Genomic DNA, 20,694 nt, shown 5'->3' on the forward strand with positions numbered 1-20,694 from the left:
TCTCACCACATATATACCCTTCTCCTTTGCCACAGGCAGAACCCCTTACATTTGCTCTCAGTGCCAAACAATGATGCTCTCCTCACCAAAAGCTATCTGTAAAGGAAGCCCCAAGGAAGCCTAATTAAGATCTGTGGAGGCTCCAAGCACAGTCACTGATAAAGTCCTAGCCAGAAATCAGCAAAAATGGAAAACACCTCTGCAGAAGAAAGTGAACGTCAGAGGATCTGAGAGGGAACTCTAAGGCCAGGGAATGCAGGGTTACCAAACCAATGACCAAGGAGGCTACATGTTGGGGTTGGGAGGAGCAGTCTAGATTGAGAGGCTGACTTGTAAGCTTCAGTTTTCTCATTTATAAAGCCAAAATTAAATGTGATAAGGCATTTTCCATCACTGACCTTCTCAGATTCTATCTAGAACTGCCTACCCATTCCAGCTCTCAAAGCCGTTCTGAACCACACTTGGGTTGACTTGCTATTCCAGAATTTATTCCCATCCTTGGAGGGCTGGGTTTGGCCAGTCCAGGAGGGCCAACATGGAAGTAAGAAAGTACGCCAGCACAAGAGTCACAATTTTTTTCTTCCAGGTAATTGGACTCTGGAGTGGAAAAATCAGAAACCCCAAGTGGAAACCCATAAACTCTTTTAGACCTCTGCATTTCTGATGCCAACCTCCCCTGTCCCTAAAATTTGGACTGTCTTCAAGAGTTTTGTTCACAGCTTTAGCTACTAACCTGTGTGACATTGGGCAAGTCAGTGATCTCTGACTACTTTCCTTTCAGAAGGTAGAAACTGACTTCCTGCTCTTCCCCTAGGCCCCTATCTCCTCCAGGCAGCTTCAGAAAGGACTTACTCCATAGAACTAGCTGTCATGTGTGAGAAAACTCAAACAATATCAAAAGTAACAGAAAGAAGAAAACACTCCAGAGTCAGTCCTTGAAGGGTTGACATGGGAGGAGAGGTGGCTGTCCCAGGAGGAACACTCTGAGGTCCCATGTTAGTACTCTTAGTTCGAGACTCCAGACCTCCATTGACTCATGGGCTGGAGGGAGGAGGGGCTTGATAACTGAGATTATGGTCAGTGACTATTGCTGAGAATTTCCGCTCACCCCCAACCCCATGGAGCATTCACAGAACTTCAATGAGATTGAACCCCAGTTGATGGAGCTCACTAAGAGGAATCAACCCCCAGAGGGCAGGCCCTATCTCTATAGAACCTATTTTCAACTGTTGAGTTATATCTTATGGCATCTTGTTGTGGAAACAGACATGGCTGTTGGTTTTGCTGATATTAACAGACCCAGTGAGTTTTGTATCCATGGTTTAGTGGGTTCAATTTATTGCTAACAATAAGATGTTAAAGCCATTTCAGGAATTTATATTCCCTCTGTAGAATCAAGGTCCAGGTGAGGATTCACATCTGGCTGAACTATTGTGAAGCCTGGACCAGACTCTCTTCTGAGTGGTCAGTGGCAGAGCCTAGAAAAAGGCACCTGCAAAAGCCTTGATTTCCTGGAGTCCCAGAAGGCTAGTCACATACTTACTCACTTTTCTCCAGAGGAGACTGGTAGAGCCCAGCTCTCTCCAAGTATGAAGTGCTCATATTTGCATATTTGCTTCTCAAAAAACTTTTGACCTGTGAAACTCCTGCACTTGCTTTTCTTTGCCTGGGATGCCCTTCCTCTTCTTATAGCCAACTTCTTGTCATTTGTTCTCAAGAGTGTCCTCCACTTAAAGACTTCCCTGATCCTTCTGTTCCTATCTGTAACCCCACTCCTTAGTTATGGGTTCCATCATTAGAGAAGGATCCCATCTGCTTAACTTGCCTCAGTCAACAGCACAAGGAAGCCTACCCACAGTAGGCACTCTGAGTCCATCTATCTCCTCTCTAGCTGAAGAATTGCCCAGGCTTGTGCCCCAAAGTCTCTGGTCCCTTTTATGTCTGTGTGAGGAGGGGTTTTCTGAACCTGCCTCATTGACACGGGGCAGGGTCTGCTTGGCCTTATATGCCCTACAGCCCCACCACACAGCCTACTAAGCCCTGACCTGGCAGGGACCTTCACAGAGAGACAGGTCCAAAGGCAGATGAGTGACTATCAAAAAGGACCTCTAATTGCAGCTTCTATCAGGGAATCAATCTCCTTTTGAGAGGCTTTAACATGTGAGTCAACATATTCCTGAATACCATCATGTCCCACATAACCTCTTGTGTGAGGTGAATTCTGGGAGACCTGTGACATGATGGGAGCTGTGCCAAATGTCATGCTTTATCTTTCACAGTCTCACAGTCCAGGAGACAGGCATTACTGTCTACTTGTTCTAATAAGGAAATGGACTCAGAGTGATTAAGGGGATTGCCCAAAGTCACGACAAAGTAGAGTAAAGAGGGGACTTCAGGTTGTGTGACTAAGGCCTAACATCTGTCTCATCTGAAGGAAGTACCCTGACTTTAAACCTTGAGAGGTGCTGGGTACTCCCTCCCCAGGGTCAGTGACCAGAGGCTATGGAAGATCATTCCAAGTGTCTTCTATTTTTTTCTTTTTTTGGTACTGGGGATTGAAACCAGGAGCACTTTACCACTCAGTCACATTCCCCAGACCTCTTTATTTTATTTTGAGACAGAGTCTCACTAAGTTGCTAAGGCTGACCTTGAACTTGCAATCCTTCCATCTCAATCTCCTAAATTGCTGGGATTATAGACATGTAGCACTGCCCAGCACAAGTGTCATTTTTCTGGCATCCAAGGACACAGAAGATCAGTAAAGGGAAAGGGCGGGTTTGTGACACTTCCAACTAGACTAGGTCAGGGGAGAGGTCAAGTTCCCTTCCCACAGTCTTAGGGAAGGGACTGTGGAGCCCATGGTCCTGAGTTTAGACCCTGAACCTATCGCATATCACTCATAGAAATGTGGGTGCTTTTGTCTGGTACCATTCAAACTTCAATGACTTCATCTGTAAGATGGGCATAAATTTCTCCTTGAAGGGCTATTGGGCTATTGTGAGATATTGCCTGGCACACATGAAATGCTCAAACCTGAGTTGTGAGGTGTGACAGCAACAGGTCAGGCCCAGAGCAGAGTAGCCCAGACCCTCACCTACCTTCCTCAGTGGGTTCTAAGTCCTTCCCATCCAGCTCCATTAGCCAAGTCTAGGAGATGTGACCCAGCAGTCAAGGTCCCATCACCTGAAAGGAAGGCTGAGTTGGGGTAGATCTCCACACTAGGAGTCTGCTTCAGGAGGTGACTGAGAGGCCTGCCTCATTCCTACACTGAGAATCTCTGTGCCAGGTATGAGAATTGATTGCTTCTTGATTTACTATGGACATAGAGCAAGGCCATGAGTGAGATGGGGGCATAATCCGCTTTGTACACACAGTCCCTGCATCAGGGGCCAGTTTTGCAGGATAAAACCAGGCTTCCCAATACCTTCTCTGCTATCTCCTCATCCCCATTACCTCTCTTTTACCCTAATATTCTCTGACCAAAATGAATTTACCACCAGAAAGGGAAACACAAGTCATGCCCACCCAGTCATCTCTGCTCCCCTTGCTAGTCCCTGTATGCAGCCCAGGAGAGAGTGCAAGAAACTGTTCTCTGCCTGTCCCCACGGAATCTGGACTCTCTGTGGGTAGGGGGAATGGGAGAAAGGACAACCTGGAAGCCATTTTGCCATGGCAGAGCTCTGCCTCCTTTCTTCCCCAGTTAAGGACCTTAGCAAGCCATTTAGTCACTCTGAGCCTTGGTTTCCCATTAGTAACCTGGGGATCACAGTGCCTGCCTTGCTGGATTGGAGATATATTTTGGTAACATCTAGTTCAGTGGTCCATAAACTTTTTTAATCACATAAACTCTTGTTCAACTTAAATCTCAAGAGAAATTCCAATATATAAAATAGATCTGTTGGGGGACCCTAGGATACCTTCCCTAGATCCTGGGGGTTCAGGGAGTTCAACATGAAAAGACCTGGTCCCAAATCTGACAGCCAACTCAAGCTAACTGGAAATGGCAGGGCAGCAAGAGGAGGTGGATGGATTGTTTGACAAACTGGCATCAAATTTGGGTATATCTCTGGGGAGGCAGAAGTGGGTGTGGGGAACAGGGAATGCACCACATATGACAGTGCCTTGGGGGCTCTAAGAGCAAGAAGATGCCACTAGGTGTCCACATCTCACTCTGAGTGCCCCCTATGGCTCCTTACAGGAAGGGGATGAGGAGATGAGAGAGCCCCTTGCCATGGTTGTCTCTCACCTGTTATAACACTTTGCCTCACCCTTCACCTGGCAGTTATAATGCCCTTTTCTTAAATCTTGTCTATTCATATCTGCCTTGCCTTTTGAATTGACATTGTCACCACATCTGGGAAGCCTTCTGTGATTGTCCCCAGCGAAGAGTAGTATTTCTTTCCTCCAGCCTCCTTTAGGGCAGAGGGTCATGGCTAAGAGCTTGGGGCTGAGTTTCTCTAAGATGGGAATGTGGGGCCTGAGTGAGAAGATCCATGTAAGGCCCGAGCACAGTAGGCAGATAGAATTCACTCAGTAAACAGCAGCTCTTTATTATGATGTTGTGGTCTCTGTTCCATCAGTGCTCTTTCAGGCTCTGGCACACAGTAGGTATCACTGAATGCTTATCCCAGTGACCAGTAGGTGGCCCCACACCCCAATTAACCTGACTTGCTGGCCACCAGATTCTCTGAGCTCCAGGAAGCTAGTGCCCTTGAGTCACTTTCTCCTGGTCACAGAAAACAGAGGGTGGAACTGGCAGAGTGCTAGGCAGCTGGACACATCACCTAGTAGATTCTGGTGACCAAAGTCTTTGGGCTTGACCACCTCCTCCCCTTCTCCATTGCAACCCCATCCCACCTTTGTGAGGGATATTCCCATTGAAGAGGTAGTAAAACTGAGGCCTAACAAAGTACATGAACTGTCTGAAACCACAGAATATTCTTCACAATTCATCATCTTGTGGTAACATGTCTGCCAAGAGTGCTGGAAAATCCGATACCATTTAATCATTACCTTATCTCACTGACAGAATGCCTCAAAGATGAGAACAGACTTGACCGAGGCCTCAGGTAAAGCAAAACTCAGATCTCCTGGCTCTAAATACCCTACTCTACCCCTCACACAGGATAGGAGAAGGGCTTCCTGCATGCTGATCTTGCTTCTAAGGGCTAAGCACGCTGGTTGTCCAATGGACAAAAGGAAGATTTTTACCCTTCCAGACTTGAGAGCAGCTGCGAGGACCCAGTAGGAATAAGGAGGCTCAGCCCAAGGCAACCAGGTCTGGAGAAACAGCCACATAGGGCCTGCTGTACCACCCTCCTCCCCATGCCTGCAGGAGAGAGAGTTTTAAGCAGGCCTGAAAACAGAGACCCCTGTAGAGACTGCAGCAGGCTGCATTTTGAGGCTCAATTCTGATGCTGCAGTGAAGGGGCTGAAATGAGGACGAGGGCAGAGAGGGGCTGGTATAGAATAGCAATGAGCCAGGCTGCTGGAGGCCAGCCAGCACCAGGTTCTGAGGACAGAATCAGGGGTGATCTCTCTCTCTCTCTCTCTCTCTCTCTCTCTCTCTCTCTCTCTCTCTCTCTCTCTCTCTCTCCCACACACACACACACACCACCCACCACCACCTTTCCTCTTTCTATACACACACACACACACACACACACACACACACACACACACACGAAAGTTTCCTTTAGTGAAAGCTCCCTGGAAAGCCACTATGGAGAATCTGCAAATGCCTGTGTGTTTAGATTAGCTGATGTGAATGTGTGGCTACCTTGGTTTGGCTCACCTGATACCAGTTGGTTATCAGAGATTTGTTCCCATTTCACAGATGTTATACTGAGTCCCAACAAGGAGTGTGACTTGACATGGCATTCAACCTCCCTGTCCAGGCTTGTAAGAACTATATCTAATGCCAGAGATCAGGGAGGCAGGCCCTGGTCTGGGCTTGTCCCTGGGTCACAGTCCTCTTGGGCTCTTGGAAGTGGCCCAGAAGACATGGAATATAAAGGGGCAATCCTTCTATCCTTTCCCCTGCTGACTATCTCTACAACAGAAAAGGGGACATTCTCCCTTCCCCACAATAGCAACAGGCTAAGTGTGATCAATAAGAATCCTTCCCTGTCCTCAGGTGTGGACACCTGAGCAGATGCAGCCCCTACAAGACTTCTGCAGATGTGTTCTTGCCTGTGGATAAGACTAGTGCAGTGGAGCTCAAGGCCAGCCCCTGGAAGGAGTATAGACTACAGAGCTAAAGGACCGACAGAGCCCTAGAGCATAGTCTCTCTGTCCCTGAGGCCCTGGTCTCAGCTGTTCTGCCTCCAATTCTGTAACCTATCAGCACATGTCCTAGTCTCTGAAGTGCTTCAAATCTCTTTTGGTTTAGATTTCCCCATGACACCTTTTCTCTGAAAGCCATGTCCTTCCTTCATAGACCACATCAAGGCCATGATTTGACACATATTCGTGTAATGTTTTATCCCTCTCCATCAGGAATGTAAACTCCTTGAGGTGAGAACCCTGTCTACAGCTTCCACAGCTGCTTTTCTTGTACCCAGCATCAAGTCCCAGGCACAATGGGTGCTGAGGAGCAGTGAGGGAGTCCATCTGTACCTCTGCAGCTTTGTCACTAGATGGACTATATATGTAACTTTGCATCTGGCCAGCATTTTGACATACTCAAAGAGTATGCTAGGAGGGTTAGCCTGAACCACAGGCTCCACAGGAACTCTCAAATAATTCATCTGCCCACCCACCTTTGAAGCCCAGGCCTGAAGGTCCATGAGTGGAGGCCTGATTTTCTGGATGGGAAGTCCCAAGGGTAGATTTGAGGCAGGATTGTTTTTCTCTCAGACAACTCTAGGTACTTCTCTCCTTCCTGATGGCTAAGGTACTGGGGTGGCTAATGGGGTTTGGGCATAAGCCATTTATCAGGTACCTCCTAAGTACTTCACACATATCATCTACCCAAATCCCCCAGATGACACCATGAGGTGGGCACTCTCCTCTCCAGCACACAGTTGAGGAAATGGAAGAATTGGACTTGTCCAAGGTCACCAGGCTGGAAAACAGCAGAATATTTCTGGAGTGCTTGCCTGTCCCTTGCCTTCTAATATCTCTGCGCCCTCCTCCAAGCCCTGAGGGAAGTGGGGGCGGAGGAAGGAGTGCTGCCTGAGCCAGATGAGCTCTTAGAAAACTGGGAGGTTTCAAGATTGAAGCTGGGGGAGAAATGCCACATTGAGGGCCCCCTTGAGGCTGCCCGCAAGGGTTCCTGAGGGGTGAGGGGTGCTTTCTTACTGCAGTAGTGAAAAGACAGTCTTCCAGCATCCTGTCCCCTCCCCTCTCCGATATTCTTGCTGCCAAATGAAATCTGGCAGCTTCTGAAAATAGCTCAGCGCTACAGCAGGCACTCTGCCCGCCCTTCAGCAGACTGGCACACAGCTGGGGGTGGCCACTGTGGGCAGAAGTTGGCACATGTAGGGACGGGGGTGGGTGTCACACACACAGTGCACAGGGGCGGCACAGAGCTGGGGGCATGTGTCAGCTGCCATCCCTCAGCCCCTCTGACCTTCCCACGCCTAGTGAGGCCACAGTGTCTCTAAGAGTCAGCTTGGCATGTTTACCAGGCCAGAGGCACCCTCTTCAGCTGGACAGAAATCACTAGTAGGGCTGAGCAACAGACCTTAGGTCACTTCTTTCCACCCATGTAGACAAAGAGAAGCCTAGGAACCAGGAGAAAATGTCAAAACAGTATTTATTAACATGTGGATATAAAACCCAGCAGCATTGTCTTAGCTGACATGGTCTAGAGTTTCCCAGCCAGTGAGATAGAGGCCAGGAACCAGGAACTAGGCTGTTAGGCACTTGTCAGGCCCCATATCAAGCACTCAGCACCTTGAGGCTACACTTGGCAGGATTGGGCAGGGTAAGCCTGGATCACCCAGGAAGGACTCTCTGCTCCAACTCAGGCTGAAGCCAGGACCACACCTTCTGAGCATGGCTCAGCAGCCCTCCACCTCAGGTCTGACCTAGAGTCAGAAAGGGACCCTGGATAATGGGAGCATCCTATCTCATAAACATACACCAAAAGATAATCCCTGGTGTTAACAGAGAGGAGCTTTCCTACCTGGGATCTGGTATGCAGGTGAGGGTAGGGGGGTCTTGTCACAGTGACATTTTCCAAAATAGAAAAGGGCTGAAGATACCCCCTACCTTCAGCTGAAATGAGAAATAACCCTTTGTGTAGTGGGTAGTGGCAGGATGGCAAGGCCCAGGAACTCCTTGTGGAGATAGCTCTGGGTGCCATCCAGGATTGAGCTGCAGCAAGTCAGGGATGCACCAGCCAGGAAGGCAGCAGGCTGGGCCCAGCAGTGTCAGGGAGATCAAAGAAGGGGCAGCCTGATAGGGGCAGGCCAGAGAACAAGAGACCAGCCTCCCCAAGAAGGCAAAGGTAGGCCCTCAATTACCCCTCCTTCCTCTCTTTCTCATTCACTCAGTATTCACAGACTGAGTCTGTGTCCTTGGTCACCATGACAACCAATGGCCAGATGCCTTTCTCAAGGCCAAGCCCATCTGCCTACCCTACATAGTGTCTCCAAGGAAGAAAGGAAGTCCAGCCACAACTCCCAGTGACCTAGAAGGCTAAAGCCATGCCTTGGGTGGGACAGATACAGCCTCATTTGGCAACCCTGGCCAAAGGTACAGAGGTGACTCCCTATCCCCTAGACCCTGGTCTTTTCTAGAAACTGAGCCTGATCTGGGGCTCTGAAGGAGGTTTTGGGTCAGGGTCCTCCATTCTGAATTTCCAAGTGACAAATTAAAATGAAAAATGATACTTTTGTTAAAAGAATGACCCTGGGCCCTCCTGGCCAGAGCTTCAGCACAACATAATCCTGTCACCCAGGCTGAGAAACCTGACTCCTCCAAAGACCCAAGAGCTACTGATTGTTGCAGCCCTGTGACGATGAGGTGCTGCCTGCCTGCTTTTTTCTCCGCTTGTTGAGGAGCCGGTTATTAGAGGTCTTCAGGTCTTTGATCTTCACCTGGTCATAGTCCACCCGCATGGTGGCCAGGGCACTGGTCATCTCCTCCTAAGAACAGACAGCATGAAGAATGAAAAGGACAGAATATACTGACCTTTGAAGCTGTCACCCTCCCATCTTGGCAGCTCCTTAATAACTTCAGTGACAGACTGTGTTGCCCCAGCACCCACTGTGTCACATAATCCTCCTTATAGTTCTTTGCTAAGGACACTGAGTTTACCTACTAGAGCACAGAATAGTAGTGACATCCTTGGACCACAGAGGGACAGAGAAGTAATCCAGTGCCACTTGCTCAGAACCACAGGCCTACAGAGAATACCACCTCACTTGGTACCCAGGACACTGGGGCCTGGAGATCATGCCATGCGTGTCCCAGGGCTCTGACTGCTATCCCATATGATCAAACCTGGCCTCTGCTGAACCTGAAACAAGAATGACTACCCTCCCAAATGTTGTAGGTCATAATGGAGGTTATAATCAAAGCTTGGACCCCAAACCATTCCACTGAGCCACTGGTCCAAAGTTTCCCTTCACAAAGGGAGTGAGCCAGGAGCACCACCCTGAATGAGGTAGTACAGTCCAAAGTGTGGAGTGCCAAGGGTACTGTGATCCAGGCATGGGGAAAGAGCCAAACACTGACTCTAGGGAGCTATCACCATGGAAACTTCGGGAAGACTGAGGCAGGATCTACCCACCTTGACTTCATCCCAGTGGTCTTTGTCCTCTTGCAGCACTCGGGCTGTGTGGAGTGGGGTCTGTGGCACCACCATTGATTGCTAGAAGGAGTCCCAAGTCCATGGATTAGAGCCTAGGAGCATGTGGAACAGTACTGGCTGCCCCCTTTTACCCCCTCTCCCAATCTCAGGTTGAGAGAAACCAAGGCTCAGAGAGGTAAAGGACCCTCACTGGGGCAATGGCTAAGCTAGGCTGTAGGTGGGATAGTAGCAAACATCTGTGTGTAAGGGCCCATTATAGCCCTGCACCCGGGTCTCCAGAGCCACTTCCCACCCTCTTGCCAGGCTGCCATACTCCAGCTTGACACCCTGCCCTCTGTGGGAGAAGTAGTACTCACGTTGATCCAGGGATGGTTCATGAACTGTGTGATAGTTAGTCTCTCTGTGGGGTCTGTCTTCAGCAGCAGGCGGATCAGCTGCTTGGCTAGGGGGGCCAGGGAAGAGAGGAGAGTGGTGAGATTGCAGTTCCCCACTCCTCCCCACATGTCAGGCCAGAGCTGTGTGTGGTCCCACTTTCCTAACCCACAAAACAGTGAGCTAACCACTATTTCTTGTTTTAAGCCACTAAATGTTCAGGATAATTTGTTAAGCAGCAACAGATAACTAATACAACACAGATATGTTTGCGGTATATGAAGAGACTTGAAGTTATAAGGGGTTTTGAGGAAGCAGGTTATTAATTAATTTGGCAGATGCAGAAACTAAGGTTCCAAAAGGTTAGGTGATTTGCCTAGGATCGCACAGTGTGGAGCAAGTGGGGAACACAGGTCAGTTTGACACCATAAAAACAGGTCATTTGTCTAAAATGAAGGCTGCAGGGGTCATGGTGGGACAGAGGAGCTCACTCACCATCCTCAGAGACCTCTGACCACTCAGGATTGGGGAAGCCATACTGGCCCAGGCGAATCCTTCTCTTCATCCCTGGGGAGATGGCCTGGCCCGTGTTGGAGTAGAAGGGTGGAAAGCCACACAAGCTGAGAGAGGGAGGAAGTCATTTGGCACAAGGATGGGGTCAAAGACAGGACAGACCCATTCTCTACCCCAAGCCCCTAACTGGGAGACAGGCAGTTAGACACCATGGCAATAATACTGGCTCTCTGGACTCCCAGGCACATCCCAGGAATATCATCAGTCCTTGGCATGGAGACACTCTCAGGCAGCCTGAAGGAATGGTATCCCATGGCCAGAAGGGAAGGACAGTTTGCCCAAGGGGTGACATACATGAGCCCTATACTGTGGACATGGCAGATAGGGAGCAAAAGCAGTACTAAAGGTAAATGGTGGCGTGAGAACAAGAGGTTGAGACAGGGTTGGGGATGATACTCACAGAATATACATGATGACTCCCAGGGACCACATGTCACATGACTTGTCATACTTCTCTGGGCCCAGGACCTCAGGGGCTGCCAGGGCATAGGACATAAGAGGGTTCTCAGCCCCAAGGGTCTTGGGGTCCAGGCAGGAGCCTGAAGCCTGGGAAAGGTAAGGAACAGATGCCCAGGCTGGGAGGTGGGGAGAGCAGACAGGTGTCTGACACCTTCTGGGAAGGCGGCATGTACATGAAGTTAGGGGAGGAGAAATAGCTTCTAGGGAAAAAGAATAACTGCTTTTAGACAACCCCTAGCTCCTTTGGGCTCCTTTGCTAGTCTCAACCCTGGCGAGGGAGGACAGAGGGAAAAAACAGTCCAGAGCTTGGTCCTGCCACAGGCAAGAGAGCCTCAGACCTCCTGCTGCCCTGTGTCCCTTGCCTCCCTGAATATACAGCCTAGGTCACAGGAAAGGAGGAGCCACAGATAGGGCTCTGTATCACACCATCAGCTTGGCTGCCAATCCAAGGGACCTAAGTCTTCCCATTTGTGCAATGAAGTCAGCAGGCCAGAAGATTTCTAAGTTAAAATAATGCAGAAGTTTTAAGTGTGATGGTGCACACCAGTATCCCAGCTCCTCAGGAGGCTGAGGTAGCAGGATCACAAGTTGGAGGTCAACCTCAGCAACTTGTAAAGCAATGTCCCAAAATAAAAAATAAAACGGGCTGGGGATTAGCTCAGTGGTAGAGCACTCTGGGTTCACCATTTTGGTTGTCTCAGGGGGCTTCCTGCCCCTTCAGCTGCCCTCCCAGAAGATGTCTCCTGAGGAAAAGAGTCCCTGTTGGCACCCCACTTTCAGGTAAGGGGCACTTGCAGCAGGGTTCTTTCCAGATCTGGGAGAAGCTCAGAGTTTTGCAGGAAACATGAGTATGTGCATACCCCCAGGACCCACCCAGGTCCTAATTAAAGAGACCCTTTCCTGCAAGGCAGGTGACTGGCATCCTGTATTCCTCTAATGGAGGAGAAAAGTCCTGCCCACTTTCTGAAATATGAATCCCAGGAAGACAAAAAACAGAGAAAAACAACCGCAGTTGGGCTCTGTCCCGAGCTGATGGCAGCCTTTTATCACATATATATTTAGAGCTGCTGTGATGTCATTCAGCTCACAGGCCACAGCCAGAATTTTCCTGGATCTATTTTCAAAAGCAGAAGCTGAAGTTTGGGAGAATATTTTTGCAGCCTCCGGCCCCCCACATCACCCGCCTCCATGCAGACAGTTCTTCCCCTCCCTCCTCGCTATGAGTTAACCCTTTGGTTTCCACACTCCACTGGATGCCACCTATCACAGCAGTGTATGGTGGGAGTAGGGAGGTACCGAACATGTCCCAAGGACTCACCCACATAATAGGGAGTGTAACAGGGTGTCTGCAGGGCATTTTGGGTGGTCTCCTTGGCAAAGCCGAAGTCAGTGAGCTTAAGCACAGCATCTTTCTCCTTGGACGTATAGAGCAAGTTTTCAGGCTAGTCCAGGAAGAGAAAATGTGTGTGGGGTTAGGTACCAGGTAGAGACAGATCCTCAAGGTTGTCTTTAGAAATACTCCCTCCCTCTCAACATAGGAGGAATCAGGTTCATCTCATGAATAGACTTGGCCATTGGCCATCAACAACATGGACCCCATAAGAGTCAAGGTGACAGAGGTGGGGAAAGTGAGTCAGGTTCTTAGTCAAGACTTTGAATGACCAAGTGCCATAGCCTAGGGGCAGGAACTTCTGATCCTGAATTGGTGAGGCTGCCATAAATTACCACAATCAGGGTATGGGAAAAGGCAGATTGCTGGTGAGCCAGTGTTGCCAAGCATATGTCTCACATCCAGCCTGGAAGGAAACCTTCAAGGACAGCAGGCCAAACCTACCTGAGGCTACTCAGAGGAGGAGCCTGCTCCGCCCCCCCGGACTGATCAGACCCCAGGAGCTGTACTGATGCAAACCTTCCCAGTCGTGAAGCCCAGACAGGCCTGACAGATGGGGGAAGTAGGGAGGACTACAAGGAAAAGGTAGCCCTGAAGCTGGCTTTTAATGAATGGACAGGATGTAGGCCCATGCCAAGGAGCAGTGATTCCCAAGCTAGCTTGGGTAGGATAGGGAATTGGACAGAGCTCTGATATGGAGCCAGTGGGAGCTATTTTTCAAGTTCCTTTTGAGACAACTTGACCTTGGACTGGGATAAAAGCAGAGAAGCAGATTTAGCATATAGAAAGGCATCTGCTCTGCAGAAGGCATTTCTCCCCTTAAGCGGAAAAAGAAGAAGAAGAAGAAGAAGAAGAAGAAGAAGAAGAAGAAGAAGAAGAAGAAGAAGAAGAAGAAGAAGAAGAAGAAGAAAAAGAAGCAGAAGAAGAAGAAGAAGCAGAGCAGCAGCTAGGGGTCACAAGGTGGTCTATTGTGGCTCCATATGTACCCTGAATCTCAGGATAAATATGAATTGGCAGCACTCAACCAGAGGAAAGACCAATGCAGCAATTGGTTCCTCCACTCATCTCTGCTTAGTCTTAGGAAGAAATAAGTCAAGGTGGGTAATGCTCCAGATTTGGGGTAGAGGGCCCAAGAGGAACAAACTCTGCTCTGATGGTAGCTTGCACATGCATGTTTATGTGTGCACATGTAGGGCTGCCTGGAAGACTCAGTCCTCCCCGGAGAGGAAATTTAGAGCACTGAGCTTCCATAATATCTTTCAAGCCTATCCACTGGGAAGGCAGGTAGGCCCAAGAACTGGGACTCCCTGTATTCCTCCCCCACACCTCGTGGCCAGCATCTTTCTGTTGAAATGCTAGTGTTTGAGGTCCTAATCTACTGAAAGTATGACTATGACTTCCTAGAAAACGCAGTAGCATCAGGCAGGCCTTGCCTGAGGCCTCCTGACCATTGTATGGTCAAAAAATTTCTTGCTGAGATAGTGGATGAACAAATGAGTGAGTCCTAGTGCAGCAATTGCACAGCCTCCTCTCTCTCTGAGCCTTGGTTTGTTCATCCATAAAATGGGTAATGGCCCCTATCTCACAGGACTGGGTAAGGATTAAACGAGATGCTTGTCAGAGCCTACTGGCTGGAGGCAGGCAGTCAGTTATTCTTTTTACTATTGGGATGATGCAGTATTTGAAGGAAACAAGGAGATCCTTCTAGCAAGAGCAGAATGAGTTTGCAGGAACCATCAGAGAAGAGACACAGAAAAGCAGTCTGGGCCAAGGAGCTCATTTGTGGAATGATGACCAAGGAACTTGGTCACCATCCAGTGGGTGCTGGGAGCCATTGGGAATTGTGGAATGGGATAGTTCCTCCTTCTCTTGTCCTCCAGCCTGGGTCCTAGAGCCTCACCTTGACATCTCTGTGGGCAATATTCTGACTGTGCAGGAACTGGATGGCAGTGCCGATATCCCGCATTATCTCTGCAGCCTCTGCAGACACAGGGAGTTTCAGGGTAAGTGATGCCAGTCAAAGGTCAGGTCACCTGGGGGCCCTTATCCTATCATTCCTCCTGGGCATGGTATACTAGGCCAGCACAGGATGGCGAACTTTATCCTGAACCCCAACCTCAGATACCCCAATTTTCTTTCAAGGATGCTCCCAGTCCACTTGTGCCTCTTTCCTCAGGTCTAGGCTACCTCTTCCCAGCTCAACTACAAGTTAGCATGAAGAGGCTCTGAGGCCTCCATCCCAAGTCCACCTCCAAAAGTGTCACAGAGTCATAGAATCCCTTGGGGGGAAAGGTCATTCTGTCCCACCCTCTCTTGTTCTACTGGGAAGACAGAGATCATGCAGCAGTTCTGATGCAGCCCTCTCATCCTGACTCCCTGACACTGGTCCAACTGCCTGCACGTACCTCTCTCAGTAAAAGCCTGGTCACCACGCTCCTGAATCCTGCTGAACAATTCACCACCTTCCATGCTGTAAGAGAAGTTCACTGTGAGCACAGAGGGGGAAACTGGGCATAACTCTGCCTCTGCCCTGGATCAGAAGTCTAGGCCCCAGACTCTACTGCTACTCCCCTGGTGAACAGACACTATTAGCCTCCTGTGCCCTGGGGTATCTGGCACATATGGGCTATCAGTATGAGCAAATTGATCTGAACTCATAGAACTAAGAGAAGGTAATGGTCTCATATCCCTGCCCAGAAGCCCCTGTGTTCCCAGTGGTGCTACATGGCTATGAGGTCTCAGGCAGCTCTAACCCCATCCAAGTTGCAGTTTCCCCAAATGTAGAACAAGATGTTATCATCATCGTGACCCACTGTTCTCTAAGTGCCTACTGTGTGTTGTGTCCTGGGTTCCTTCATGTGCACTTATGTATGACCCTTGGTTTGTTCCTTCACCTCTTTGTACATCACCTATTACTTTTGTAAAACAAGAAAAATAGCATCAACTTCACAGAGTCATAAAAACTGAATGTGCAATACACACGGGGCACTTTGAACAGAGTCAAGGTTACTACATTAAGATCTTCCTCCACATTTCACATGTGAGTTACAGAGATTCAGAAAGATTGGCAGCTACCCACAACCCCATGGCCAGTGGGTGGAAGACCCAGGATCTGAACCCCTAATCTGAAGAGTTGGCTAACCTATTCAGGGAAGAATTTTTGAAAGGCAGACAGAGGAACTGAGGCCCAGACATGGGACCCAGGGTCTATGGAAGGCTGGGGCTAAACCACAGTGCTAGTGGAAGAAGTCCAGGATGAAGGCAGCCACTGGCTTCTGGTCTTGAAATTGAACACTCAAGATCTAGTGGGACCATGGCAGCACAGACCCAGGAAGGAGAAAGCTGAGGGGACTGAGTATATCCCCATCTTCCCCACATCTCCCTACCTGTACATGTTCAGAGTATAGCAGTCTTCTCTAATGGCTCTTCAAGCCCTCCTCACAGAGTTCAAACCACACCCAGAAAGGCCATATGACAGCTATAATCTTTCCCACCCTTCAGGAAATGCCCTGGTGGCCAGCTCCATAACTCATGGCAGGCCCTGCAACTGCCCACTTTACTACCCCTCAGGTACTTTGGTGGCACCCAGAGCTGCTTTCTGAAGAACAGAAAAAGTCCTAAAAGAATGGTAGTGAGCCTGGGGACAAAGTGATACAAAAGGGGCTTTCAGGAGGGATACCAGCATACCATTCCATGACAATGAGGAGGCAGCGCTTGCCATGATGCATGTTCTCATACACGTCCAGGATGCACACGATATGGGGGCCACCTGAGGCTTGCCAGTGGTGGTCCACTTCCTGCCGTGCCTTAGGGCTGTCATACAGGAGCTGTAGGTAGGTGAGCACAGAGAGTATCAGGTCCACAGCCCATAGTCTTCACCTTGTAGATAAGGACATATAAGCTCAGAGAGACCCGTAACCTCCCAGGTCACACTCTGCTCTCTGAGGGGCAGAATGCAGATTCATATCCAGGTTTCCCTGCCCTGTGGTCTAGTGAGCCTCTGGACTGATGGCCAGCCCTGGGTGCAAGCAGCTTAGCTAATAACTCTAAGGGATCCACAAGGTAGCTGGCAAGCTAGAGGGTCTCAGAGACCAGAGAAGCCCCTGCTTCCCATCCCTCTTTTTTTTTTTTTTTTTTTAATACTTTCAGTTGTAGAGGGACACAATCCCTTTATTTTGCTTATTTAGTTTTTTTTATGTGGTTCTGGGGTTCAAACCCAGTGTTTCAAATGTGCTAGGCAAGTGCTCTACCACTTAGCCACAACCCCAGACCCTACTTCCTTTTTGGAGTGCAACAAATGCAGTGGAAATTAAGTGAGTTTTGTAGTTTTGTAGTTATATCAGCTATGGTATCCCAAACTAGTGACTACACATCCCTTGAGCTTCATTTTTACAACAGGAATGACAGAGTTGCCACATTTCCCAGGTCAGGATTGGAAATTGTGCATGTAAAGAGTGCAGGATGACATGTGGCAATGGCAGGCTCTTGGCAACTCCCCCGTGCTCCCTCATTCAGCACCTGTGTGTGACAATGCAGGGTGCTGGAGAAAGGCTGGTGGAGGATGAGGAGTAAGCTGCTCTGATGAGCAAATCTTCCCAAAGGCCCCAGCCTGACCAGGAGGTTGCTGGATCCAAAGGGAGCCTTCCTGTGGGAGAAACTGAGGCCAGTGTCAGTCAGTCTATACCTGGGATCCAGCACCAGGTGGAGGGAGACAAGGCCACACTCCTGCAGGAGAGAAGGTAATTAAGACTTCAAATTCTCCAGGAGTGGGTGCAGGAATAAAACTGTCACTATCAAGAAAAGTGCTTCTAAAATGAGTTGCTTGGTCATGACCTTCCCGTCAGTCTCTGACTTCCAAGGTAACTTTGTAGCCTCCCTGGGAGCTGCTGGGCCAGGTTAGTGGGAGGAGGGACAATGCCATTCTCACTGCTAGAGAGATGGGGGTCACTGCAAGGTCACCTGGTTGCCTAGGCCCCACCCTCATTTAATGCCTACAGAACCCAGGGGTAGAGACTGAGGACAAGGAGAACCCTAGTTGAGGGAGATGATAGCTGGGTGGAGTGGGATGTTGGTTTGGGATTGAATACCTCCAATGACTTGGTATGACCTTAGGCAAGCCTGCAGTTATAAGCCACAGCCCACAACTCTGTAAAATACAGTAATAACAGAGTCTTCCCCATAAGATGCACCACAGCAAGGCAGGCATTAGGTGGGTGGGTGTCAGGATCCTCCTTCAGGTTAATTCAGTCCTAGATTGCAACTGCCAACCCTAAGGCTGATCATCTGAAAATGAGCAAAGCCCCTAAGTAGCCATGCTTGAGGGGAAGAAGTCAGCATTCAGGGGGAGAGGGCCCAGGGGTGGGGAGAGCAAGGATAGCCATCCCCCAACAGACTTGCTTATACAAAGTCTAGCCACATTTTATTTCCTAACAGGGGAGGGCTGTGGACCAGGACTGACACTCAAGACCAGAGCTCAGATCAGTACTGCTCAGCATCCTGCTCCATTACTCAGACCAGGGTGGGAGAGAGTGTTGGGGCTGCTGTGGCCCAAAGCTCCTGGCCTGACACCATGTCCTATGCCTTCCAGAGTAACTCTGAGGTCTACACCTGCACAGTGCCCAAGCACCGGCTTCTTGCTCTGTGTGCTGGGGGCGGAGGGCTCAGCCACCCCCATCACCACACCAGTCCACCTCTACTGTGTACTGATGGGCTTCAGCCAGGTCTATTCTAGTTATTTGTCACAGGACACAAGATGAGCCATTCTCCCTCCCTGAGCCCCATTTCCCCTTTGCCTTCTAACCCTCCTCATATCATCTCCCCCTGTCCTCTACCCTCTGTCCCTGCTCTCCAGCCTAACCTGACATCTTCTATCAGGACTTTCAGGCTGGCTCCTGTACCCCTCCTCACTTTGTCTACCTTCTGGTATATCACCCCCACACCAGAATCCTCTCTCTCTTCTTTAATAGACCCTTAAGCCCACAGCTGGAATGTTTTTTGGTGGGATCCTCAGTCCTTTCTCCCCATCTCCCATCTAACCATGTACTAACCTTGCCCAACCCTACTTAGCTTCTGAGATCAGACAAAATTGGGCACATTCAAGGTGGTATGTCTAGACAGTGTCTCTCCCCCTCTAGCCCCTCTTACACCTCTGGAGCTACTACCTTTGACCCCAGCTATGGACATAGACCCTTTCCCATGTCCTCCAGATAAACAACACCTTTTCCCCTGGCATCTGTTTCTTTTCTTTTCCACCTCATTTCCTGCTATCCCTGGCCCCCAAAACACCTTTTGTTCTGGCCAGAATCCTGACCCAGGTGTTCCCAAACAGGCCCAAACACTCTCAAGCCTCTATGTCTATGCCCCTGTAAGTCTCTGCCTCATGAATTCTAATCTTATCTCATTCTCTAAGGGGTCAACTCCATCTTTTTGAGAGACCTTCTGGAGTCAGTTCAGATATTTCTGCCTCTGGAAAGTCCTCCTAATGTTTTGCCTCAGTTCCTCTGGCCAGACTGGGAGCAGCTTGAACCTGGGGTTTCCTGACTGGAGCACAGCAAGAAACCCTGGGTTCCTGGGCAAACAAATGATAGATGGATGGGCTAGTGTCTCCTCCTGGGAGACAGGAGGTATGGGAGGGAGAGAGGAGGAAAGGGTGGAGGGTGGAGCATGGCCACAGAGGGAGCAGAGAGCGTCAGAGCTGGGTCTGCACCTGTGTATGCTGAAGTGGAAGAGCAGGTAAAGTATCCCTGCATTAGAGCTTCTCAAAGCCCCATCCTTTGCTCAGTTCATATTTAGGAACCCATTTTTCCCCATGAATTAAATGGTTTTTCTCAAGTGCTAAGATCATGAAAATGGGCACAAGGACAGAGAGAGGGCTGCCACTAGAAAACACAAGGCTTCCTCTGGTCTCTGCAGGGGAACCCACAAGGGCAGAGTCCTGAACCTGGGCCTATTCAGGCCTAGCTGCTAAGAAATTCCCTGGGCTAATACTCCTAACCCCTCAGGTTGGCCCTGAAAATAGCTCCAAATCTCTTAGAGCCTCAGTTTCCTCATCTTTCTTCACCATACCCAGGGCTGCTGTGGCCTCCTCCTTCCTTTACTTCCTCCTCTTCTTCCTCTTCCTCCTCCTTCTCCAGGATTCCTCTCATGTCCAGATGCTCTCTTTAACTGCCTTGTCTAAAAATGACCTCAAGGATCCCTCACACTCCCTTCACCCTTTACTTTTCTATCTCTATAGTTTCTGTTTGTTTATTGAGGATAATTTACATATAGTAAAAGGCACAAGGCTCACAGGTGCAGTTCAATGAGCTTTGACCATTGCACACACCCAGGATCCACACCCCCATCAAGACAGAAAACATTCCCAGCTCCCAGGTCACCACCCTTTCTACCTGCAGTGTAACACTTGCTGACAACCTACAATTAGTGTGTTCCTTTGATAACTCTTTAAACAAACACCCCATACAGATATTGTACTTTCAATGCACATGGCTCTGCTCAGAGCACTTTTCAAATATTAGGAGGAAAGGATTTTTGTTATTACTAATTTTTTAGATGGGAAATTGAGGTACAGAGAGAAGAAGAAACTGGTGCCTGATCACACAGCTGTTTCCCCAGTCAGGCTGGCACCTAGCTGTCTTTCACATTAGACTGTGGGCCCACAGGGTAGGGTCAGTCTGCCTAACAACCTCTGGATCCCAGTCCTCAGGTGCAGGATATGGCACAGAGCACTGGCTCAGATAACATTTGTAGATTTAATGACCAAAACCATAAAGTAGAGATGGGGAGAAGACACACGCACAATGCATCATGAGGACAGGGTAAGACTAAACAGAGGAGGAGCCAGGCAGGCCCAACAAATTGGCGACATGACATCCTGGCCAAACTTGTTCTCCACTGCCCAAGCAGCCTGTACCTCATCCGCTCTCTCTGCTGAACCAGACTTTACCTCTTCTTCCCAAGGGCCCATCAGGGCTGCTCTAGTCCATGAGGTGCCTGCCTCAAGTTGACCTCATTCATTCAGGTACATGACTCCACACCAGACTTCCTAAAAAGCATCCCCCAGCAAAAGCTCCACCTTTTCAGATATGGTAATGGGCCCAAGGCCAAAGCCCAGGAGGCCCAGGTTCTTCCCCTATTC

The 20,694-nt window shown here is 49.3% G+C and overlaps 1 protein-coding gene across 4 annotated transcripts in view; it reads right to left on the bottom strand.

Annotated features, from left to right (window-relative positions):
• Positions 1–7,740: 7,740 nt before the first annotated feature.
• The window catches only part of Mapkapk3 (MAPK activated protein kinase 3), a 29,118-nt gene continuing 16,164 nt past the window's right edge, over positions 7,741–20,694 (bottom strand). For all 4 annotated transcript variants that reach the window (XM_047565047.1, XM_047565048.1, XM_047565046.1 and 1 more), the window contains 9 exons: positions 16,245–16,384; positions 14,963–15,027; positions 14,458–14,537; positions 12,486–12,609; positions 11,109–11,184; positions 10,631–10,755; positions 10,120–10,205; positions 9,743–9,823; positions 7,741–9,095 (listed from right to left, as the gene is read on the bottom strand). In XM_047565047.1, the coding sequence (XP_047421003.1) occupies positions 8,943–9,095; positions 9,743–9,823; positions 10,120–10,205; positions 10,631–10,755; positions 11,109–11,184; positions 12,486–12,609; positions 14,458–14,537; positions 14,963–15,027; positions 16,245–16,384 (930 nt within the window). In that variant the 3' untranslated portion in view covers positions 7,741–8,942. The remainder of the gene's footprint in view (positions 9,096–9,742; positions 9,824–10,119; positions 10,206–10,630; positions 10,756–11,108; positions 11,185–12,485; positions 12,610–14,457; positions 14,538–14,962; positions 15,028–16,244; positions 16,385–20,694) is intronic.

Source organism: Sciurus carolinensis, chromosome 9 (genome assembly GCF_902686445.1).
Source record: "Sciurus carolinensis chromosome 9, mSciCar1.2, whole genome shotgun sequence".
Classification (NCBI taxonomy): domain Eukaryota; kingdom Metazoa; phylum Chordata; class Mammalia; order Rodentia; family Sciuridae; genus Sciurus; species Sciurus carolinensis.